Below are 17,405 nucleotides of genomic sequence, written 5' to 3'. Positions count from 1 at the left end.
TCTTACAAATATAGTTATTTGGCTGATATCGTGATAGATATCGTTATCGCCTGAAATGAAAAAAACATATCGTGATATGAAAAAATCTCATATCGCCCAGCTCTACTAATTACACACAAATCGATGTATATTTATGAGTACAATAACACTTTTTTTCTATTAAATAAAATAAAAGAAATAACTGACTATATTTTAATTGAGGGACAATAGAAGAATGTAACATAGTGTACAGATTAATAGGGAAAAACCTGAGGAAAATACAACATTGAAACATTTAATGAAGAAGTTTTTTTTTTGATGATTGACATGTGTAAGATGTTTCAGGTTTAGATAAATATGAAGCTAGTGCTAGGAAGTTCTTATTTAGCTTAGACTAAATACTGGTCTATCCATTAAATATTTCACCAGAAAAAACATAACCTGCTCTTTTTTGTCTTTATTAAAAATAGTAAAACTAATTTAATTCCATGTTTCTAGGAATGAGAAGACGCACATAAGAAACGCCTCATTTTTAGCACACAGACATGACACTGGTTTTGAAATTCTCAGCTAACTTTATGTAAACAGACAGTACCTGAAATGCAGAAACAGAAGGTTAAAGCTAACACAGCTAACTTCTTTTAACTCTTATGTGAGCTGATATATTTCACAGCCATCCAACCTGTATCTCCAGAAAAAGGTGTTCTGTTTCAGTTCAAATGTTTTTTTGCAACTTGCTCAGCAATGACCTAACAAGCTTCAGACAGCACTACAGCACACTTTTCATGCAAGGCTGCCATGTCTGAAAGGAACAACCTTAGCCACAGAGTTTCCACAGCAGAACAGAGCTTTAATAACTGCAACTGATTCAGGAAACAGCTGGAAAATTAGGTTTCTCATCCTGGGGATTGCTTATTATAAATAAATCAGGAATCAGATTAGGAAAAATTAATCATGTGACCCTATAGCTGTCATGGAAACTGCAGCACATTCTGAGGATAACAATCTGCTGTTTTATACAGTTGTTGAACGAAAGCTAGCTATGCTAAAATCAGCCACCTGATCAGCAGCATTGCTCAGCATGTCCTAGGTTTCATCCAGCTGGCTAGTCACATCATCCCACTTTGTCAGAGCGCCTGGTGTATGTCTGCTGGGTCTGCACTCACTGTGCAGTGTGCTTCAATTCAGTGCACTCAACGAGAGTTTAAATGACTACTTTCCCTAACCTGCTTGCTCCCAAAGCTAGCTCTGTGCACTGCTAACTACTCACACTCTCAGCCTGAATGATCGATCTGCATCTCTGAAAGTAAAAAGAGAAGGGGAGCCACGGGGACCGTCAATCAACAAATGAACACAGCTTATTGGTTGTGTGGCGGTTGTGTGGTTCCTGTTTGTGAATTTCTGATCGTTGTCAAGTGGGAGCAGTTGTGGTGGACACAGCAGAAAAAACAAATAGTAGCTTTAGACATTCATATTACATGCAATATGGTTAGAAAGACCACACCACTGTTAGTTAGTCTGTTAGCTTGTAGTCTAAAAGAATATTATATCTCCCAAAATGGCCCAAAACCCAAATTTGACAGTCTTACCTTAGTAAGCTCAGGTATGTCATTTTTGTCTATTCCCACTTCCTTTAAAAGAAAACAACAAGAGGTAAGACAACAACTGCCAGAATGTACTTCAGCTCCCAGCCAATCAGTGACACCTGCTGCTCAGAAGGTTACCTCAGCAATTTTGAAGAATTCGGAAACTCGAGTCATTCTTGTCAGGAACCGCTTGTAGATCTCAAGCCCATCTTTACACTGGCTTCTCTTCATTTGAAAAAATTTTTCTAGAAAGAAAAGAGGTTGAAATGTGACACCCTATCCCCCTGAATTTCACCCAAAGCTTTTCCTATTACTCTGCAGTATACATATCCAACCGTTTCCACAGACAAAAAGTATTTGCCACCCGTTTTTTCTTTCAGGAGTAGTGTTAGAAATGAAATCCATCTGCTCACCCATCAAGACAGTGGTGTAAATACCGACTCATAAAGGTAAAGTTCAGGGGTGACTCTTTACCTAACAGGTTGATGATGCCGTCATTATAGCAGGCATATAACTTGATCAGATCTTTGAAGAGCAGGAGAAAGCAGGCATTTATCACTCCATTGTTGAGATCCTTTGGATGCACCTGAGGGGACAAATATAGCTGAAGTCAAAATCTTCGTAAAATGTTTCCTATGATCAGCGTCTTCATTTAACATAGTCAAATTAGTATGTATACTTGAGAAAAGTTTAATATCCTTCTTCAAAATGGTCTGGCAAGTTACCCAGCACACAGTCAGGTTTACTCGTTCCGTACGAGTGGATGTACCTCCATGTTCAGTTTTGTAGCGGTCATGTTGTCATCTTGTAGGTCTTTACCCTTCTAATGTTAGACGTAAAGCTAAACTATGACTCCAAACAATGTGGCCTGATATCATGTATCACTTCTTCATAGATGCTGCTACAGTACACAGTTTTGTTACAGCTGTTCAGTATCTCTAGGGCAATGTCAGGATGCCTTGCAGTGTGACATTGTCGCCTATTAGCGAGTGTCACTCACATCAAATTCCAGCAGTGCGTCGATCTGGCTCTGCAGAGTAGGCATTCCTTTCAGCAGCTTCTCTACTGACATGGTCCTCATCACACCCTCAGCTCTGAGACAGAAAGAAATGGAAATTGTGAGGTTTAAGCAGCAGCTCTGTAAAACAGAGCCTGGGGAGAAAGCTACTATGAACAAACCCCACTCCCTTGATTATTGGGGAAGACATGGTCTACTAACCACTGAAATGAATCCAGCCTCTGAACCTGTCACACACAAGTATCCGCCACTGTGTCTCATCTGTATTTTGTCTTTATTCTGAAGTCTATTTCTCAGTGCCAGTTTATCTAGCTAGAGGGACCTTGTGACTGCCAGCTAAATAGAGCAGTCCCATCCATAAGCATGAGTGTTACCCCTCTCTGTATTCATCTCTACATGCCAGTAAAGCAATGCACGTGGTTCAGTGCCAGGCTGGATGTGATGGAGCCAATCCTACTCATAAACATGACCTTTGTGGCTTTGGGATATGTGCTATTCTGACTGATATGGACACCGACTTGCATAAAGTGTATATTTCTGATCTTGGGTAGGAAAAGCATGTTAAAAGATGAAAAATCAATAACAGAGCTGAATTAATCATGCAGCAAGGCCATTTGAGAAATAGATACTGCACCCTTTCTTGACACGGCCAAAGTCAAAAGACATCTGTCTGTAGGCGAAGGCCTTCTCGTTGAGATAGCGGCTGTAGCGTCTGATAAATGTGGACATGTCGAGGCCTGAGGACAAAATACGCATAAGCATCCACATGCACAGCTCCCAGTGCAAGAAAGACATTAGCAAAGTGTTGAAAGGTTGTATATATCAAAAATGACACCAAAGTCAGACTAGCTTTTTCCACACACTTCCAGTTATGCTAGAATCAGCTAAATGCCTGTCGCTTCAATATTCATTCAACCTACATGTCTGTATGCAAATTATAAAAGTGAAGCTAAGAGATTTTAGCTTAGGCTAGCATAATGGCTGTAAACAGCGAGGGAAAGTTAGCATGACTGTAAAATTGAGCAATTACAACATTATTTAACATATATATGTGTTTCAAACACATATATATGTGTTATATGTGTTTCAAAAAGAAGGACAACTGATCTCTTAAGGGGCTTATGATTCCAAATCTACTCATAATAGGGCGGAGGTATCTTGTTAAAACTAATGACAGGTGGTAGGCCTCACATAGGCTTCTATGGAAAATACTTAAATAAAAGCTTCTGACTGTGGCCTGGTTAGCCAAGTCACAGATTTAATGTTTAATAAAGATGATCCAGGGAAAGTTAAGTCTGCCCTTGGCCTATAAATAATGCTTATTTCAATATACAGAGTTAAACAAGTCTTAAAATTAGCTCTAACATTAAAAGGGCATTTAAGATCTAAGTTGGGCATACCTAGCTCCATAACCCCAGCACTTAAATATTTCAAGGAGCAGGGTGTGTGCTGGAGAAGCTGTGGGCCTATATTGTGTAAATCATGACATGGAAAAACTTTTTGGTTTGAAATTGTTCTGTTTTGTTTCACTTTGCGTTTTTTTTAATCAGTTCATTTACTTTTCCATTTCCTCTTAATGTGATTTGCAGTTGAATATTTGTATTTTTTTATGGTTTTATAGAAATTGGATGCATGTAAGTTTTTATCTCTTATGTAATTATATTTCGTCTCTAATAACAAACAAAATGATACAAAATGTGTACAAATGACCAGTTTTAGTTTTACAAAGCTTGTGCCGTTAGTTATGCTACGCTAAACTTAGCACTTAGCTTTAGCTTTATATAGAGTTATCGCAATCTAAAGCTAAACTTTGTATTTGTACTACAAAGAATGTGAGCTAGTGTCAGCAGCTGATGAGCTGTACTCTGTTAAGGACTAAAAGTATGAAAGCTAGTCTCATTTTGATTACAAGTAACTCCCTCCCGATTCTGCCCCCTCTCCCCTCTCTCCTCCACGGTCTCACTGAACTCTGTCACACACACACACACACACACACTCTGACTCACTCACTGGCCTGCACCAGTTACCAGTCACTTTGTGGAGCATTGGACTGCCATTACCTCATAAGACTTTGTTGTTATACTATCTCTAACCGTATATTACTAGATCTCCATTTGCACTATTTGCCTATTTGCACTACTCTGCCTGGTTTACACCCAATGTCATTTACCCATTATATTGTATATTGTATAGCTTTCTTGTTATATGTAAAATTGTATTGTATTTATTTAAATTTTTACTTTTTAATTATTTTACCTGCATTTTTTAATCACTCTTATATTTAAATGTTCATTTGCTATTTTATCTAGGGATTGAGAGTAACGTAGTTTCTATTCTCTGTATGTCCTGTACATGTGGCAGAATTGACAATAAAGTTGACTTTGACTTTGACTTTGAAGTAAAGACAGCCAACCAAAAGAGTAGTACAGAGCTTCTGACTTAACCTTCCTAAACCACTTTTAAAGGGATAAATTTAATGGGGATTTTGTCAGTGTAGAATCACCATAACAGTGCTTACCTCAGTAAACCCAGATTACATAATCCTCCTGTTAAACTAATTTAGATTTTAAATAGTCTTAAAAATGGCTTTCCACATTATGTAGTTCAACTAGCAGGCAAAAAGCTCATAAGAACAGCTTTTGGACCTACAATTCATCACAAAAAGACAGAAATAACGTGACTGGAACAAAATTGACTGAAAGGAACGGGGGTTACTGGAAGTGTTGCTGCTGCTTGCTTTTAAAATTCAAGTTTGTTCTGCTTTTGTATCTTCAAACATCCTAAACTGAGCTAATAGAGATGCAGAAATGGGCTGAATCAATTAGTGGTGGGATCCAGGATTACTTAAAGTTAGGGAACATGGGCAGCTGTGTCAGAAACTGGACAGAGGGAAGGGAACGCCACGCACCATGGGAGCCAGTTCTGTCCAGGAAGTTGCTGAGGTTGAACAAGGTGTTTCTAGATGCCAGGAACTGGAGGAATCTCTGCAGGAAAAGATGCACACACAAGGTTAGCGAATCATCCTAAGAGACTTCAGTAATGAACACATGGCATATTCACTGTTAATTCTATAGCTGATTATCATTTTTAAACAGATGGTTGAATCTCTAAGGAGCTGTTCGGTACAGATGCAGTAAGGCCCTCTGAGAATAGACATAAAAGGTGTGACTCTATACTTTTTTGATTTTCTTGAACAGAAAATCAGCATTGAAGGAGCAGTGCTGCAGCTTTATGAGTGGGAGGGTGTGAATATCAAGGAGAGGGCTGGGAAATAAAGTTTCATGTAATAAAGAGAAATCTGCTCAGAAAGGCTTTCTAAGGCTTTCTAAAATGCTGTAAATGTGCAAAAAAAAAGCAATATTTTACCCAACAAAATAATCTAGTCCTCAAGTAAACAAAGATTTTTGGTTTGGTTTGGGTTTTGGGGTTTTTGGGGGGCTTTTCCGTGCCTGAAACAATAATTTAAAGACGTTTGAATCCTTTGGATGAAAATAACAAAGTAAGCTGTATCTGCTCTTGGATCTCCCTCTTTTTTTATGTGCTTCCATGGAAAGTCAAAGGAGGCATCAATGACTGCAGATAAGGCATCAATCAAATCAAAGAAACCATGAAAGGAGAAGCTGGGTTGAAGTGGGTTGTAAAGCAGCTTGCAGATGGCCAGCAATTGTGGCCTGAAAGAGCTTATTACTGTATATCTGTTAAAGCTCAAACAAAATGAAAATAACTGAAAATGTGAAGTTAACCAAGTCTAGAAAAAAAAGATATTTAGATTTATTTATTTCTTATTTTATGTTTTTGTTTTTTTTAACCTGGTTATTCAGAACAACTAGTTTCCATAAGGCAAACTTTACGATTAAATCATACAGAAGTCTTGTGCCCACATTCACATCCACATCCGGCAGATTAGAGTAAAAACATGGGGAAAAATTCCCCTCGTGACATTATGTACACACTGAGATCCATTATTAAAAGATGCATGTGCAGTGCCACAGCATCCCATTGTGGCCCATGATAAAGCAATTACACTTGTCCTTTCCTCTGACACCTGCTGTGGGGACTGCAAGGGTCAATGCTGTTATCTTCCAGTTGCTAAATCTCATCTGCTTCCTGTCAGCTCATGCCGGGAAATGCAATCCCCTACCTCATAATAATAAATAGGAAACGTTAGGGCAGAGAAAGTAATGGCTTATTCCCCAATTAGCCACAGTGTGTTTGCTTTTCTGAAGAATATTTGTGTATCAGTATTTCTCTCTCTGCTTTGTGTCATCTGCTGTTTATTTCTACGAGTTCCCCATCAGAGCCTTCGGCTTTCTTCATGTATCAGGACAACATTTGGGTCAGGGGGTCAGGGCCAGGCCAGTCCCTCGGCTAAAGCACAACTGCCATTGAATGAATGGGATTATGAATGGGTTTTGCTGTTTCTCTTTCTTTATGGGTGGGAGTGGGGACATCCACGGCCATAGGTGAAGAAATGCTGGTGCTCTCACTGATAGTTACATTTCCAACAAACAAATAAAAATTAAGCACAAAACAAAATACAGCAATGATTTTTGGCGTCAGACATACACAAACTCATGGTGGTGTAAATAAATGTATTAAGTCCAAAGAGCAGGTAGAAGTCTAACACCTATCAAGCTCTACCGCCTCATATAAATACGAAGAAAAGCACAAACTAAACTTTATGCAGGCTGTCAATATTGACAGAGATATGTACACATGACAATAATAATGGACAATAGTGGTATCTGGATGACTCGACAGCACAAAAAAGCCAAACACTATATTTACCGAGCCAATTCATCCTCATATTCACAGAGCTTTTCGTCTGTCTGAACATATACGGTGCCAAACAGATTTTCATTGCCTCTGTGCAGTTTTTTTTCACAATGTTACTCCCTTGACTGTAACTTTCATCTGTGTTAAACCTGTAAAATCCCATTTTTTCTTTCAGTTCCCCTTAAAGAGATTTGAACTTCCATTTATTTTGGCCACTTGAGGCCTATAGACACCTTATAGAGCTGACAGAAAGTACTGCATGCACTGTGCATCTTTTTCTCTGGAGTGGATCAATATTTAGATTCACACCTAAAGTTTAAAACTATTCACACACACAAAAAATGAAAATATCAGTTCACTAGGCTGGCAGAACTAAGAAAACTACTGATTCATCTTTTCTGGTTACATTTTCACAGGGAAAAACATAACTGCTGCAGATTTTACCTGTTGTTATGTCTTTATATTGCTGGATGAACTGAGATCAAAACCAAACCTACATAAACAAGGCTATTCCTGAACAACTACAGGCCTCTGTTGTGTCTGCGGGGGGGCTAAACCCACATTAATGGCCACAAAAAGACTCAAAGTGGAAACTAAGTTTGCGTGTATTGTGATCTCACCTCATTGCCATGCACCATAAGGTGGTGTGTGGTGATCAGGGCTTTGAAAACCACCACCCAGCTGGCATTGCCAGCCCTCTCTATCAGCGTGTCGGCCATCTGGGGGACGTTCACGTTGGTTTCTTGGGTGGCCTGGATCAGGTCTGAGAAGCACAAGGGAAAGATGGAACAAGAGGTCAGTTCATGGATACTAGCAAGGGACAAAAGCAGCACAGGTACAGACTGTGCTGAAAGCCTTTTCATTTTAGGAGGTAATGGCAACTCAAACTGCTACACTGAAAGAAGGGAGATGGGCGAGAAGTGACGAATAAGAGTGCACTTGAATAAATACAATGACACTGCATCTGGCTGCTGCTACATTTCACAGTCACACTCTCACAGTTGTCACTTAAACTGACTGAACAGTTTCGCATGCAAAGCACTCCCTCAAATTTAAAAACACCTTCAAATGGAAAGAGATTTTATACAACCTTTTTTCAAATGGTCTTGTTCTCAGAATCATATTAAGGAGCTGCCACTTTTATAAACTAAACTGCCTTGGCCACACAACACATTGTCATCATTGAATACCATCTTTTAGGGCTATAATTAGATATTGATCTCTGTGAACTCTTATTTTGCCAATCGAGTGTCCATTTTTAGTCTGCAGCAGGCTCATCTGTGCAAGCAAGAAGAGCTTATCTGTGTGAGCAGAGCTGCGTTGGGAAGCTGCTGATTTCCATCATATTGAAATGTACTTAGATGAGCTCTTCACATTATGCCACTAGAGCCTGGTGTGAGTCACACTGGCTGCTGCTTTGTTTCGTTTCTGCAACCAGTCATTAACACCAGCAGGCAGAGCGTGGAGAGGAAGGCAGTGGAATATTCCACAGCAGAAAGACACAGAGAAGAAAATGAAGCAAGAACTGCACTTTCAATCAGACGTGTGGACCTATGGAGGGCAGTCAGTGCACCACCAGGAAGGAAAAAAAGTTTTTAGAGTTGTTAAGTAGCTGAGCGATATTAAATCATAAATTACCGATATCAATAATCCATGTTAATAATTAAATACATTTCAAATTCAAATTCAAATTTTATTTGTCACGTACACAGTCATACACAGTACGATATGTAGTGAAATGCTTGGACAACTGCTCGTGACCTAAAGAAAACAAAAAAGGAAAAGCTATGAATAAGATAGGAAATAAATATGAAAAATTAAAAAGGGTAAATTTAACTAGGAAGGAATAAAATATAAATTAAGGTTAAAAATGAAATAACTGTACAACACAAATTAGAATGAAGGGTAAATTTAACTGGGAAGAATAAGATAAAATATATAAATTAAAGTTGAAAATAAAATAACTGTACAACAAAATACACAATATAGAACTATATAAGAATGTATGAAGAAATCTAAATATAAATAAATATATACACAATAACAGCAGCTGTACAAGTATTAACCGGAAATGAAGAATATAGTGACCAGTGTTGTGCAAAAACAAAGTCCAGAAAGTCCAGTGTGTGTGTAAGAACTATATGTGTGGGTCAGTACTGTGTGGTGGTGTGATTGAGAGACCGTATCGCCTGCGGGAAGAAGCTCCTCCTCAGTCTCTCTGTGTTGGTCTTCAGGGAGCGGAATCGCTTTCCTGACCTCAACAGAGAGAACAGTCTGTTGTTGGGATGGCTGAGGTCCTTCACGATCTTCCTGGCCTTGGTCCAGCACCGCCTGCTGTAGATTGAGTGCAGGTCAGGGAGCTCGGAGCGGATGGTGCGCTCAGCTGACCGCACAACCCTCTGTAGAGCTCGTCTGTCCTGCATGGTGCTGTTCCCGAACCAGGTTAAGATGTTTCCCGCCAGGATGCTCTCTATGGTGCACGAGTAAAAGTTCCTGAGCACCTTGGAGGGCAGTTGGAAGTCTCTCAAGCGTCTGAGGTGGTAGAGACGCTGTCGGGCCTTTTTCACCACGGTGTTGATGTGACAGGACCATGACAGGTCCTGCGTGATGTGAACTCCGAGGTATTTGAAGCTGTCCACTCTCTCCACTGGGCACCCGTTGATGACGGGGGTCTGGTAGTTCCTCTCCTGCTTAGTGCTGAAGTCCACTATCAGCTCCTTTGTCTTACTGACGTTTAGAAGGAGGTTGTTCCTCTGGCACCAGTTCTCCAGATTCCTAATCTCCTTCAGGTAGGCCGTCTCGTTGTTATCAGAGATCAGGCCCACCACGACGGTGTCGTCAGCAAACTTGATGATGGTGGTGGAGCTGGTAGTGGCCACACAGTCATATGTGTACAAAGAGTACAGCAGGGGGCTCAGAACACACCCCTGGGGGGCTCCAGTGCTGAGAGTGGTGGAGGCTGAGACATGTCCGCCCATCCTTACTGCCTGTGGTCTGCCAGTTAGGAAGTTGGAGATCCACTGACACATAGATGAGCTGAGTCCCAGATGCTCCAGCTTGGTGGTGAGTGTGGAGGGAATTATGGTGTTAAATGCAGAGCTGTAGTCTATGAAGAGCATTTTAACATAATTCCCCCTTCTAGTGTCCAAGTGAGTGAGTGATGTGTGGAGGAGATGAGAGATGGCATCGTCTGTGGAACGATTTGGACGGTAAGCGAACTGTAGTGGGTCCAGTGTGTCTGGTAGTGAAGAAATGATGAAGTCTCTGACCAGGCGTTCAAAGCACTTCATCACTACTGAGGTGAGGGCTACAGGGCGATAGTCATTGAGAGAAGCAGGGTGGGGTTTCTTCGGGACAGGAACAATGATGGACTCTTTGAAGCATGTGGGGATCACCGACTGAGATAAAGAGATGTTGAATATCTCAGTGAACACAGGAGCTAGCTGGTATGCGCAGTCTCTTAGGATACGACCTGGGATGCCGTCTGGTCCTGCTGCTTTCCTGGTGTTCACTCTCTTGAAGGCTCTCCTTACTTCATGCTCGGAGATGACGAGCACGTTTCCGGTGCTGGCAGTATCTTCCTGTCTGCAGCCGTTAGCGCCGCTAACACTAGCATTGTTGGAGACCTTAGCTGCAGCCTCGAAGCGAGCATTGAAAGTGTTCAGCTCGTCTGCCAGAGTCACGGCCGCGTTCGTCATACCGGTTGTTGGTGCTTTATAGTCCGTTATTGTCCTTAGTCCCCGCCACAGGCTCCTAGAGTCACTCTGTTGGAGTTGTGACTCTAGTTTCCTCCCGTAGCGCTGCTTCGCCTCTTTCACCGCCCTCCGCACGTTATATGACGCGGCTTTGTACGGGTCCATGTCCCCCGTCATGAGTCCCGTGTTGTAGGCAGCGGTGCGGGATCTCAGAGCGTCGCGGATGGTTTTATCCACCCACGGCTTCTGGTTGGGAAACGTTGTGATAGTCTTTGTCTCCACGGTATCATCTGCTAGTTTCCCGATTAATCCCACAACCGCTTCCGTAAACACGTTGACGTCATCGTCGGAGCTGTTTCTGAACATGCCCCAGTCTGCGTCATCGAGTGCGTCCTGTAACGCGGCCACCGATGATGAGGAACAAAAAGCATAACCTTCCTGTAGAAGATATGACAATATGTCTTCAGCCTGTCATAAAATAGGCAGTCTTTAAAGTGGGCACCTTTAATTATTAGGTACTTAAATGTGATATGCAATTTAATACAAAATACTATCAAGCAAGTTCTTTTTTCATATTCCACAGCCCGGCGGACCTTCCAGCTGATGCTTTACTTTCTCAATAAAATTGATGTCTTGGAACTTCCTCGTTTAGCTCGCTCTAGTGCAGAGGAGCAAGAATTAAAAGAGCAAGTTGATTTCGAAAGCAATGTTTCAAATAGCTCAACAAAAATGAGCAAACAAACAAGCTGTTGCTATACAGGTCCTTCTCAAAAAATTAGCATATTGTGATAAAGTTCATTATTTTCTGCAATGTACTGATAAACATGAGACTTTCATATATTTTAGATTCATTACACACAACTGAAGTAGTTCAAGCCTTTAATTGTTTAATATTGATGATTTTGGCATACAGCTCATGAAAACCCAAAATTCCTATCTCAAAAAATTTGCATATTTCATCCGACCAATAAAAGAAAAGTGTTTTTAATACAAAAAAAGTCAACCTTCAAATAATTATGTTCAGTTATGCACTCAATACTTGGTCGGGAATCCTTTTGCAGAAATGACTGCTTCAATGCGGCGTGGCATGGAGGCAATCAGCCTGTGGCACTGCTGAGGTGTTATGGAGGCTAAGGATGCTTCGAAAGCGGCCTTAAGCTCATCCAGAGTGTTGGGTCTTGTGTCTCTCAACTTTCTCTTCACAATATCCCACAGATTCTCTATGGGGTTCAGGTCAGGAGAGTTGGCAGGCCAATTGAGCACAGTAATACCATGGTCAGTAAACCATTTACCAGTGGTTTTGGCACTGTGAGCAGGTGCCAGGTTGTGCTGAAAAATGAAATCTTCATCTCCATAAAGCTTTTCAGCAGATGGAAGCATGAAGTGCTCCAGAATCTCCTGATAGCTAGCTGCATTGACCCTGCCCTTGATAAAACACAGTGGACCAACACCAGCAGCTGACATGGCACCCCAGACCATCACTGACTGTGGGTACTTGACACTGGATTTCAGGTATTTTGGCATTTCCCTCTCCCCAGTCTTCCTCCAGACTCTGGCACCTTGATTTCCGAATGACATGCAAAAGTTGCTTTCATCCAAAAAAAGTACCACTGAGCAACAGTCCAGTGCTGCTTCTCTGTAGCCCAGGTCAGGCGCTTCTGCCGCTGTTTCTGGTTCAAAAGTGGCTTGACCTGGGGAATGCGGCACCTGTATCCCATTTCCTGCACACGCCTGTACACAGTGGCTCTGGATGTTTCTACTCCAGACTCAGTCCACTGCTTCCGCAGGTCCCCCAAGGTCTGGAATCGGTCCTTCTCCACAATCTTCCTCAGGGTCCGGTCACCTCTTCTCGTTGTGCAGTGTTTTCTGCCACACTTTTTCCTTCCCACAGACTTCCGACTGAGGTGCCTTGATACAGCACTCTGGGAACAGCCTATTCGTTCAGACATTTCTTTCTGTGTCTTACCCTCTTGCTTGAGGGCGTCAATGATGGCCTTCTGGACAGCAGTCAGGTCGGCAGTCTTACCCATGATTGCAGTTTTGAGTAATGAACCAGGCTGCGAGTTTTTAAAAGCCTCAGGAATCTTTTGGAGGTGTTTAGAGTTAATTCGTTGATTCAGATGATTAGGTTAATAGCTAACCTTCTCATGATATGCTAATTTTTTGAGATAGGAATTTTGGGTTTTCATGAGCTGTATGCCAAAATCATCATCATTAAAACAATGAAAGGCTTGAACTACTTCAGTTTTGTGTAATGAATCTAAAATATATGAAAGTTTAATGTTTATCAGTACATTACAGAAAATAATGAACTTTATCACAATATGCTAATTTTTTGAAAAGGACCTGTACACTTTGACACACATTGGAACTGTTAGCAAAAGGAAGAGTTACTGAATTTTACAGGAAAAAATATCATTAATATACCTGCGGAGGGTACTTGGTTCTGTATGACAGCACAGCTTTTAGGTTCAAGCGCTTGAGTACAGCCTGATAATTAGAGGCCTGCAAACTGTTTGCTGATGAACTTTTGTCTGTAAAAGTACAGACAGCTTTAGAAGACACAGGACACGAGATGGGTTCAACATTTCTTTTGAGTTCCATGTAACAATCCCTAACTCTGTAATTAAAGAATGTGCCATTTAATCTTGGCTGGCTAAAATGGGGTGGCTGCCGTTCAGGATTTAGCACAAGTCAGCTTTTGATCAGAAAGTTTTCTGGTTTGATCCCTGGCTGCTCCAGTCTGCAGGCGAAATATCCCTGGACAAGATCGTAATCCCAAGTTGCTTTCTGATGCATTCCATTGGAGTGTGAATGCTTTATAGAGTTTGTGAAACAGTTGTACGTGTGGTCAGATTGTTTTGTATTTGTGTGTGGATTCAAGCACATGCCTGAGAGCACATCAATCACTGCACGTATTTTTAAAATCTTAGTTTAAATAAAGTTTTTGATTATTTATTATAAAAAAGAGATGATATATATATATATATATATACTCAGTCCACTGCTTCAAATGCAAAAAAACTGCCGCCATCTGTTGGCAACTATGACACGTTTAGAATCTTATGACCACTTTGTCCTTTGATCCTAAAGAATACTTAAACAGGGGTGAGACACAACCACTTTTAGTCTGTTATTTGCAGCATTTATGTTTGTAGCGTTCAAACATTCGCCAGAGAAATCTTTTAAAACATTTGGATCCTATTGAGAGTGACAGTTTACAGATTCAAACATGTCTCAGAGAAAAATAAAGAAAGAAATCCTCGAAGAGAACGAACACCTGAAAATAAACCAGAGAGACTTGCAGTGCCAACTCCAAGACATGGAGGAGAAATACAGAGCGCTGCAGGTAAAGCCTGATGAAAGACCGCACACAAATGAAGAGTTTCTTCAAGAAAAAAGGCTACAGGAGATAAAACAGAAGGAAATGGATTTCAAGCTTCAGGACATGGAGAAACACAACAAAGGCTTGCAAATCAAGCTTAATGAAGCTCTGCAAAAAATTAAAGAGCTCCTCCATGAAAAAGATCAACAGGACATGAAGCAGCGCAAACTCCAAGGCATGGAGGAAAAATACAAAGCGCTTCAGGTAAAGCTTGATAAAACACTGAACAAAAATAAGGAGTTGCTTCAAGAACAAAAGCAACAGGAAATTAAACAGAAACAGATGGACTGCAAGCTTGAAGACGTGCAGGAAAAATACACAGCGCTGAAAATAAAGCTTGATAAAGCACTGCAGCGAAATAAAGGTTTCCTTCAAGAGAAAGAACAGCAAGACGTGAAACAGAAACATCTGGATTGCAAGCTTCAGAACATCGAGAAACACAACGAAGACTTGCAAGTAATGCTTGATGAAGCTCTGCAAAAGAATAAAGAAATCCTTGAAGAGAAAGAAAAACTGGACATTAACCAGAGAGACATGCAAGGTGTGCAGGAACAATACGGAGCGCTGCAGGTAAAGCTTGATGAAACACTGCACAAATATCAAGAGCTGCTTCAAGACCAAGAACAACAGGAGATAAAGCAGAAAGAAGACAAAGAAATTCTCCAGGACTTTGAGAGGAAAAACCAAAACCTGCAAGAACTTTATAACAAACTGAACTACAAAACAACTGAACTGGAAGGGGAAAAGGAAAAACTGCAAAACCAATGCTCAGAGATGCAGAGTAAGCTCAATGACATGCTGAGAAAAAACACAGAACTCGAGGAACTTTCAGACAACTTGAAGTGCAAAAACACTGAGATGCAGGTGCTAAAGCAACAACTAGAGAAAACAAACAAAGACCTGCAGTGTTCACTTCAAGAAATCGAGAGGAGCAGTCAGCAGTTGGAAGACACGCACAAGAAATTACAACAGAGTTATACAGAGCTGCACAAGGGAAAGCTAACGCAGGAGGCAACATCTAGAGAAATGAAAGAAAGGCTTGAAGACAAACAAGCCAAATTAGAAGAAGTGGAGAAAACATGCAAGAGACTTGAGCAGGAGAATGCAGAGACAATCGATCAGCTGCGAACCCTCATCCTAGACAAAAAAGTGCTCGTGCAAAAGCTCATGGAAAAGAAGAAAAAACGCTTCCGCTTCTTCTGGAGGAAGAACACTCCTGCTTTTTCTTCTTTTTCTACTTTTTCTACTGCTGATGTCACCTCGTCTTCCTCCACCTCTGTTCCATCTTAATTTTCACCTCTCCTCTCCCTTCCTCTCCCTTTCTCTCCTGACACCTCTCCCTCCCCTGTCTCCCTTTAACTCCTAACACCTGTCCCATCTCCCCCCCCCCTCTCTCTTTTCACCCTCACCCCCCAACCAGTCCCGACAGTTGACTGCCCCCTCTAGAGCCTGGTTCTGTCATAGGTTTCTTCCTTTATAGGGAGTTTTTCCTATCCACTGTCGCACCTAGTGCTTGCTCAGAGGGGATTGTTGGGGTTTTCTCTCCTCTATCTCTTTCCTTCTTTCTATCCCTTTCCTTTACCTTCTTCTTTACAACCCCCCCTTTCTATTTCCCAAATTAATAATAAACACAATTGGCAACATTTTAAAAAGTCAGATCAATGTCTTCATTCAAGAATGAATTGTCTTTGTCACGGGGTCATGTGTATTTTGTGTTTTCCTCGGGCTGGTGATCCTTGCAGTCGTTGAGCCCAGGAGTCCAGATTTTTAGTGTTTTAATCGCATTTAGTGTTACATTTTAGATCACAACAATAGGATATCCACAATTTAGGATTCAGGCATTTGTTTTTTTCAATATTGTAATCATTCTATGATTGAGTAGATGATACTTTCTTTAAAGACAGAACACATTTGGGTTCAACTTAAATAAAATGTGTGGTATCCTTGGTCTCAGCTAGGTGAGGACCTGCGTAGCAGTAGAGACATTATAAGAGAGATACTCTTCCCTGTACAACTTTATTTTTGGACAAAGTCTGCAAACCTTTACATGTTTTCTCTTTATCAGACTCTCCATAAATGCAGTCTTTATGTCTACTTAATAGAAAATTAATTGAAAGAATCTTTCAAAAAGCTTCCCAATAAGTGCTTCCAATATGGCTCCTGAATAACAGGTCCTGCTTCTAGAAAGACTGTAGTATCTATTTGACTTTAAGCTGCTGATGTTCTTGAGTCATTTAACAGATTCCACCTATCTACTAGCCTCTGGCCCAGTGTTGGTCAAGTTACTTGAAAAAAGTAATCAGTAACTAATTACTGATTACTTCCCCCCAAAAAGTTACTTTACTGATTACTTATTTTCAAAAGTAATTAATTACTTAGTTACTTTTTAAAAACACGATTTACAACCTGAATAGGTGATAAAGCGATAGATCTTTCAGCCCAATTCTACTTTTTCTACATAATCCATCATATAAAATGTAATCAAATGGAAAAGTCTCTTTTTTTTAAACTTGTTTTATCAGTTTTAATCTTTTAACTTTATGCATCAAGCAAAAATTTTATTATATGCAACATTCTCTGACTGGAAGAAATTAGTTTAACATTTAAACCTATTTTCTACACATTCCAGCACATAAAATAAAATATTTTTTGTGCTTACACTCACTCTTTCAAATAGATGCAAGTAAAACACAGCAGAAAACAAATAAAGTCAAAGACTAGCGGTCCTGTTGCTCTATTTTCACCTGTAAAGCAGGAGTGGGGCAGGCGGAGGTTTACCCTGGTGCAGGTGTGCCGCGGCGGTCAGTGGAAGAATCCGCGAGTTTCTCTGTGAGTTTCCCATTACGTCGTTGCGCACTCTGTGCTTGCTTGGAAGTTTAGGGGTTTTTTTCGCTGTAAAAAGAAGTTTTCTTCCCACGCACAACGGACACTAATGTTTTTGTCACTTTTTATGGAATCAAACTCAA

The 17,405-nt window shown here is 40.6% G+C and overlaps 1 protein-coding gene across 1 annotated transcript in view; it reads right to left on the bottom strand.

Annotated features, from left to right (window-relative positions):
* snap91a (synaptosome associated protein 91a) overlaps window positions 1-17,405 on the bottom strand; it is a gene marked incomplete at its 3' end in the record, with an annotated part of 43,594 nt that overhangs the window by 7,209 nt on the left and 18,980 nt on the right. Inside the window, exons 2-8 of the mRNA XM_080896414.1 lie at window positions 7,980-8,122; window positions 5,492-5,567; window positions 3,218-3,320; window positions 2,566-2,659; window positions 2,040-2,151; window positions 1,704-1,810; window positions 1,569-1,610 (exon numbers count right to left, since the gene is read on the bottom strand). Of these exons, the coding sequence (XP_080752540.1) occupies window positions 1,569-1,610; window positions 1,704-1,810; window positions 2,040-2,151; window positions 2,566-2,659; window positions 3,218-3,320; window positions 5,492-5,567; window positions 7,980-8,122 (677 nt within the window). The remainder of the gene's footprint in view (window positions 1-1,568; window positions 1,611-1,703; window positions 1,811-2,039; window positions 2,152-2,565; window positions 2,660-3,217; window positions 3,321-5,491; window positions 5,568-7,979; window positions 8,123-17,405) is intronic.

The sequence above is a fragment of the Rhamphochromis sp. 'chilingali' genome, assembly GCF_963969265.1.
Source record: "Rhamphochromis sp. 'chilingali' genome assembly, chromosome: 11".
Lineage (NCBI taxonomy): Eukaryota > Metazoa > Chordata > Actinopteri > Cichliformes > Cichlidae > Rhamphochromis > Rhamphochromis sp. 'chilingali'.
This window is presented reverse-complemented; position numbering and strand designations above follow the sequence as displayed.